At 39.1% G+C, this 8,452-nt stretch overlaps 1 protein-coding gene across 1 annotated transcript in view; it reads left to right on the top strand.

The window, feature by feature from the left end:
• The first annotated feature begins 1,945 nt into the window (after positions 1-1,945).
• LOC121525184 (band 4.1-like protein 4) overlaps positions 1,946-8,452 on the top strand; it is a 38,893-nt gene continuing 32,386 nt past the window's right edge. Inside the window, exons 1-5 of the mRNA XM_041811040.1 lie at positions 1,946-2,237; positions 2,541-2,645; positions 6,501-6,546; positions 7,815-7,893; positions 8,241-8,338. Coding sequence (XP_041666974.1) covers positions 2,139-2,237; positions 2,541-2,645; positions 6,501-6,546; positions 7,815-7,893; positions 8,241-8,338 — 427 coding nt within the window. The 5' untranslated portion in view covers positions 1,946-2,138. The remainder of the gene's footprint in view (positions 2,238-2,540; positions 2,646-6,500; positions 6,547-7,814; positions 7,894-8,240; positions 8,339-8,452) is intronic.

The raw sequence follows: 8,452 nt of genomic DNA, 5'->3' as shown, positions 1-8,452 counted from the left end.
AGGAGGAGCAAGACACGAGGAGGAGAAAGACACGAGGAGGAGAAAGACACCAGGAGGAGAAAGACACCAGGAGGAGAAAGACACCAGGAGGAGAGGAGGAGAAAAACACCAGGAGGAGAAAGACACGAGGAGGAGAAAAACACGAGGAGGAGAAAGACACCAGGAGGAGAAAAACACCAGGAGGAGAAAGACACGAGGAGGAGAAAAACACCAGGAGGAGAAAGACACGAGGAGGAGAAAGACACCAGGAGGAGAAAGACACGAGGAGGAGAAAGACACGAGGAGGAGAAAGACACGAGGAGGAGAGAGACACCAGGAGGAGAAAAACACGAGGAGGAGAAAGACACCAGGAGGAGAAAGACACCAGGAGGAGAAAGACACCAGGAGGAGAAAGACACCAGGACGAGAAAGACACGAGGAGGAAAAAGACACCAGGAGGAGAAAGACACCAGGAGGAGAAAGACACCAGGAGGAGAAAGACACGAGGAGGAGAAAGACACCAGGAGGAGAAAGACACCAGGAGGAGAAAGACACGAGGAGGAGAAAGACACGAGGAGAAAGACACCAGGAGGAGAAAGACACGAGGAGGAGAAAGACACGAGGAGAAAGACACGAGGAGGAGAAAAACACCAGGAGGAGAAAGACACGAGGAGGAGAAAAACACCAGGAGGAGAAAGACACCAGGAGGAGAGGAGGAGAAAAACACCAGGAGGAGAAAGACACGAGGAGGAGAAAAACACCAGGAGGAGAAAGACACCAGGAGGAGAGGAGGAGAAAAACACCAGGAGGAGAAAGACACGAGGAGGAGAAAAACACCAGGAGGAGAAAGACACCAGGAGGAGAAAGACACGAGGAGGAGAAAAACACCAGGAGGAGAAAGACACCAGGAGGAGAAAGACACGAGGAGGAGAAAAACACCAGGAGGAGAAAGACACCAGGAGGAGAAAGACACGAGGAGGAGAAAGACACGAGGAGGAGAAAAACACGAGGAGGAGAGAGACACCAGGAGGAGAAAAACACGAGGAGGAGAAAGACACGAGGAGGAGAAAGACACCAGGAGGAGAAAAACACGAGGAGGAGAAAGATACCAGGAGGAGAAAGACACCAGGAGGAGAAAAAATCGAGGAGGAGAAAGACACGAGGAGGAGAAAGACACCAGGAGGAGAAAAACACGAGGAGGAGAAAGACACCAGGAGGAGAAAGACACGAGGAGGAGAAAGACACCAGGAGGAGAAAGACACGAGGAGGAGAAAGACACGAGGAGGAGAAAGACACGAGGAGGAGAAAGACACCAGGAGGAGAAAGACACGAGGAGGAGAAAGACACGAGGAGGAGAAAGACACGAGGAGGAGAAAAACACGAGGAGGAGAAAGACACGAGGAGGAGAAAGACACGAGGAGGAGAAAGACACCAGGAGGAGAAAGACACGAGGAGGAGAAAAACACCAGGAGGAGAAAAACACGAGGAGGAGAAAGACACCAGGAGGAGAAAGACACGAGGAGGAGAAAGACACCAGGAGGAGAAAGACACGAGGAGGAGAAAGACACGAGGAGGAGAAAGACACCAGGAGGAGAAAGACACGAGGAGGAGAAAGACACGAGGAGGAGAAAGACACGAGGAGAAAGACACCAGAAGGAGAAAGACACGAGGAGGAGAAAAACACCAGGAGGAGAAAGACACGAGGAGGAGAAAGACACGAGGAGGAGAAAGACACCAGGAGGAGAAAGACACGAGGAGGAGAAAGACACCAGAAGGAGAAAGACACGAGGAGGAGAAAAACACCAGGAGGAGAAAGACACGAGGAGGAGAAAGACACGAGGAGGAGAAAGACACCAGGAGGAGAAAGACACGAGGAGGAGAAAAACACCAGGAGGAGAAAGACACGAGGAGGAGAAAGACACGAGGAGGAGAAAGACACCAGAAGGAGAAAGACACGAGGAGGAGAAAAACACCAGGAGGAGAAAGACACGAGGAGGAGAAAGATGAGTATTAGTGAAGAGAGGAGGAGATTCATAGAGGAGTCTGTCTCAGTCCTTCACCAGATGAAGTCAACCATGTTGCCTACATTTCCCATGATGCTCTAAGTGACAAACTATCAAACATTTTATCAGCGTTTTATTAGATGCTTCCCATCAGTGATGATGACATGTTTCCGTGGCAACCGAGAGGAGTTTTATGGAGAGGTTCTCCTATTGGACGAAAGGAAGATCGCATTAACCGGCGAGCAAGGTCTCAAGGTGAGAGAGAACTTCCTGTTTTAACTTCTAAATGTTTTCCTTTTTAAAATATATTTTCTAACAGGCTGAAACTTTGACTAGAAGACTCCCTAGGCCAGATAGACTTGATCCTAGACCCAGACTAGAGGCCTCCCTAGGCCAGATAGACTTGATCCTAGACCCAGACTAGAGGCCTCCCTAGGCCAGATAGACTTGATCCTAGACCCAGACTAGAGGCCTCCCTAGGCCAGACAGACTTGATTGGCCGTACTGTTGGATGTTTCTGTTAATAATGACGAAGAGTTGTCTTTCCCCTCTATCTAGAAGTCCTCCCGGGCAGTGGCAATCTTGGATCAGGTGTTCTCTCACTTGCAGCTTAAGGAGGAAAAGTTCTTTGGTTTGAAGTTCTGTGACAACAAACAGCAGACGGTAAATGTTGAATGTTAATCTAGATCCACAGTTACATACATACAATACAGAACACAGTACTACAGAGATGTTCTAGAACAGCAGATAGAACCATAAATATAATAGAATACAGAACACAGTACTACAGAGATGTTCTAGAACAGCAGATAGACCCATAAATATAATAGAATACAGAACACAGTACTACAGAGATGTTCTAGAACAGCAGATAGAACCATAAATATAATAGAATACAGAACACAGTACTACAGAGATGTTCTAGAACAGCAGATAGACCCATAAATATAATAGAATACAGAACACAGTACTACAGAGATGTTCTAGAACAGCAGATAGACCCATAAATATAATAGAATACAGAACACAGTACTACAGAGATGTTCTAGAACAGCAGATAGACACATAAATATAATAGAATACAGAACACAGTACTACAGAGATGTTCTAGAACAGCAGATAGACCCATAAATATAATAGAATACAGAACACAGTACTACAGAGATGTTCTAGAACAGCAGATAGACCCATAAATATAATAGAATACAGAACACAGTACTACAGAGATGTTCTAGAACAGCAGATAGAACCATAAATATAATAGAATACAGAACACAGTACTACAGAGATGTTCTAGAACAGCAGATAGACCCATAAATATAATAGAATACAGAACACAGTACTACAGAGATGTTCTAGAACAGCAGATAGAACCATAAATATAATAGAATACAGAACACAGTACTACAGAGATGTTCTAGAACAGCAGATAGACCCATAAATATAATAGAATACAGAACACAGTACTACAGAGATGTTCTAGAACAGCAGATAGAACCATAAATATAATAGAATACAGAACACAGTACTACAGAGATGTTCTAGAACAGCAGATAGACCCATAAATATAATAGAATACAGAACACAGTACTACAGAGATGTTCTAGAACAGCAGATAGAACCATAAATATTATAGAATACAGAACACAGTACTACAGAGATGTTCTAGAACGCCAGATAGAACCATAAATATTATAGAATACAGAACACAGTACTACAGAGATGTTCTAGAACAGCAGATAGACCCATAAATATAATAGAATACAGAACACAGTACTACAGAGATGTTCTAGAACAGCAGATAGACCCATAAATATAATAGAATACAGAACACAGTACTACAGAGATGTTCTAGAACAGCAGATAGACCCATAAATATAATAGAATACAGAACACAGTACTACAGAGATGTTCTAGAACAGCAGATAGAACCATAAATATAATAGAATACAGAACACAGTACTACAGAGATGTTCTAGAACAGCAGATAGAACCATAAATATAATAGAATACAGAACACAGTACTACAGAGATGTTCTAGAACAGCAGATAGACCCATAAATATAATAGAATACAGAACACAGTACTACAGAGATGCTCTAGAACGCCAGATAGAACCATAAATATAATAGAATACAGAACACAGTACTACAGAGATGTTCTAGAACAGCAGATAGAACCATAAATATAATAGAATACAGAACACAGTACTACAGAGATGCTCTAGAACAGCAGATAGACCCATAAATATAATAGAATACAGAACACAGTACTACAGAGATGTTCTAGAACAGCAGATAGACCCATAAATATAATAGAATACAGAACACAGTACTACAGAGATGTTCTAGAACAGCAGATAGACCCATAAATATAATAGAATACAGAACACAGTACTACAGAGATGTTCTAGAACAGCAGATAGACCCATAAATATAATAGAATACAGAACACAGTACTACAGAGATGTTCTAGAACGCCAGATAGAACCATAAATATTATAGAATACAGAACACAGTACTACAGAGATGCTCTAGAACAGCAGATAGACCCATAAATATAATAGAATACAGAACACAGTACTACAGAGATGTTCTAGAACAGCAGATAGAACCATAAATATAATAGAATACAGAACACAGTACTACAGAGATGTTCTAGAACAGCAGATAGACCCATAAATATAATAGAATACAGAACACAGTACTACAGAGATGTTCTAGAACAGCAGATAGAACCATAAATATAATAGAATACAGAACACAGTACTACAGAGATGTTCTAGAACAGCAGATAGACCCATAAATATAATAGAATACAGAACACAGTACTACAGAGATGCTCTAGAACAGCAGATAGACCCATAAATATAATAGAATACAGAACACAGTACTACAGAGATGTTCTAGAACAGCAGATAGACCCATAAATATAATAGAATACAGAACACAGTACTACAGAGATGTTCTAGAACAGCAGATAGACCCATAAATATAATAGAATACAGAACACAGTACTACAGAGATGTTCTAGAACAGCAGATAGACCCATAAATATAATAGAATACAGAACACAGTACTACAGAGATGTTCTAGAACAGCAGATAGAACCATAAATATAATAGAATACAGAACACAGTACTACAGAGATGTTCTAGAACAGCAGATAGACCCATAAATATAATAGAATACAGAACACAGTACTACAGAGATGTTCTAGAACAGCAGATAGACCCATAAATATAATAGAATACAGAACACAGTACTACAGAGATGTTCTAGAACAGCAGATAGAACCATAAATATAATAGAATACAGAACACAGTACTACAGAGATGTTCTAGAACAGCAGATAGACCCATAAATATAATAGAATACAGAACACAGTACTACAGAGATGCTCTAGAACGCCAGATAGAACCATAAATATAATAGAATACAGAACACAGTACTACAGAGATGTTCTAGAACAGCAGATAGAACCATAAATATAATAGAATACAGAACACAGTACTACAGAGATGTTCTAGAACAGCAGATAGACCCATAAATATAATAGAATACAGAACACAGTACTACAGAGATGCTCTAGAACGCCAGATAGAACCATAAATATAATAGAATACAGAACACAGTACTACAGAGATGTTCTAGAACAGCAGATAGAACCATAAATATAATAGAATACAGAACACAGTACTACAGAGATGCTCTAGAACGCCAGATAGAACCATAAATATAATAGAATACAGAACACAGTACTACAGAGATGCTCTAGAACGCCAGATAGAACCATAAATATAATAGAATACAGAACACAGTACTACAGAGATGCTCTAGAACGCCAGATAGAACCATAAATATAATAGAATACAGAACACAGTACTACGGAGATGTTCTAGAACAGCAGATAGAACCATAAATATAATAGAATACAGAACACAGTACTACAGAGATGTTCTAGAACAGCAGATAGAACCATAAATATAATAGAATACAGAACACAGTACTACAGAGATGCTCTAGAACAGCAGATAGAACCATAAATATAATAGAATACAGAACACAGTACTACAGAGATGTTCTAGAACAGCAGATAGACCCATAAATATAATAGAATACAGAACACAGTACTACAGAGATGTTCTAGAACAGCAGATAGACCCATAAATATAATAGAATACAGAACACAGTACTACAGAGATGTTCTAGAACAGCAGATAGACCCATAAATATAATAGAATACAGAACACAGTACTACAGAGATGCTCTAGAACAGCAGATAGACCCATAAATATAATAGAATACAGAACACAGTACTACAGAGATGTTCTAGAACAGCAGATAGACCCATAAATATAATAGAATACAGAACACAGTACTACAGAGATGTTCTAAAACAGAAGTTAGATACAGTACTAATTTTTGATCACCAACATGAATGTTTTAGATAAGATATGTATTGATTATGTTATGGATTATCAATCAGAGTTTCTAAGATGTTTATATTTTTCTGCAGCACTGGTTGGATCCCTCCAAAACCCTCCTACAGCACCGAGCGCTCAGTAAGTTCACTGATCAATAACTTATCAGCCGCTATCAGGAAGTGATCAATAAGCAGGTGTAACCCTGCTGTGTCTCTCTGCTGGACCGTGAAGGATGTGTCTCTGTCTCTCAGTGTTTATGGTGCAGGAAGGACACCACAATCACAGGGTTGCTCTCACTCTGGTCTGCTCTTTAATTCTGGTGCAACATCAGTACTACATGGTGCATCTGCATGGGCTCATTCATATCTTCAGCTTTTTAACAGTGCATTTGTGTTGATGAAATCATTCATCTTAACACACTTTTAGCTGAGTGATCGTATAGTGGAAAAATACATTTGACTTAAGTAAAGAAAGTGAAGAGCACTTTTGACATTTCATATGTAACAGATAACAAATAACATTTTAAATAACTCTTATCTATGAATGAAATGCATTTATGTCTCTCACACTGTATTTAAGCCTTTGGTTTCATCCCAAACACAGTGAAATATGAATTAACAGTTGACAATTTTAAGAGCAACATTATAATGTAAAACTCATATAAACATTGCCTTCCTGGTGCAAAAACATCAGTACACAAACATCAGTACTGCATGGTGCATCTGTATGGGCTCATTCATATCTGTACGACACAAACAAAAGAATCACCATCTGTAACGCGGGAATAACGGCTACGAACTAGGCAGTCGACAAGGTAAGCTAGTTAGCTCGGCAAATAAACAGAGAGCAGCACGTGAATAAAGTTACTATTTCTACAACACTATGTAACACTATGTTCTCATCATGTTTATAGTCAAGATACATGTTGGTAAAAGTTTCTAGAACAGTTTTAAAGCATTAAACAAGTTAACATCCATCTCAGCATTGGACACACACACACACACACACACACACCTTCAGCATAGGAGCAGTTTCCTCTGCTGAGGTATGTACGGTGGCCTGCTTGGAGCCCTACCACTGCAGTAGCAAGATTAACCCACTAGGTGGCATCAAAGTAACATAAATATGGCAAGAACATGAATCAGACAAGAATGAAGATGATGTTTAACAAATGGCAAATGATTTAAAAATAAACTACTCAGTCGCTCATTGATGGTGATCAATAATTTATCAAACATGAACATTAAGAAGAAATCTTTTAATCTTTTCGTCTGGTTTCTTTAGACTGTTTAAAGATTTTTTATTCAACCTTTTGGTTGAATTTACAAAAATACTTGTTTTTTTTAAAATAAATGTTAATCAGATTAACTCAGTCACAACAATGTTTTTATTCTGTGTTGTCACAGTTGGTCCTCCATACATTTTCTTCTTTGGAGTCAAATTTTACGTTGAGGATCCGTCCAAACTGAAGGAAGAAACCACACGGTACCTTCAACATTGACTGCGTTTATTATTTCATGTTTTCAAAAATTCAAAGCAGTGTTTTAAAAGATACTATAGAATTAATTTAATGTAGTTAAAACACAAAAATCTAAATCATATACAGCTTTACTTAGAGACATTACACATCTTGTTAAAATTTACTCTGTTTGATATATCCTAATAATGTATTATGTATTTCTGTGTTTTATTGAATTTTTATTTTCTTTATGCATGGTTTTTGTTTCATTTAACAATGTGACATGTTGAATGATGATTTAACACACTATGCAAATCTTTTTAAAGTTAATTCTAGCATTGTGTTTTACAGTGGAAAATATTTCCTCCTCCAGGTATCTTTTTTACCTGCAGGTGTGTCAGGATGTCCGCCGAGGTCATCTGCCTTGCCCCGCCTACCTCAAACCTCGCCTCTATGCACTGATGTTGCAGGGTGAGGAAGCCATTATTCCTTATTGATTATTTCCTTCTGATTATGGCTGGCCAAAGACAAGCTCAGAACTATTCATAACTGCTTTCAAAATTCATCTTTAGTTTAAACCAAATA

Source organism: Cheilinus undulatus, linkage group 17 (genome assembly GCF_018320785.1).
Source record: "Cheilinus undulatus linkage group 17, ASM1832078v1, whole genome shotgun sequence".
NCBI classification, from domain to species: Eukaryota; Metazoa; Chordata; class Actinopteri; order Labriformes; family Labridae; genus Cheilinus; species Cheilinus undulatus.
The sequence above is the reverse complement of the archived record's forward strand: the minus strand, read 5'-3'. Positions and strand labels throughout refer to the sequence as shown.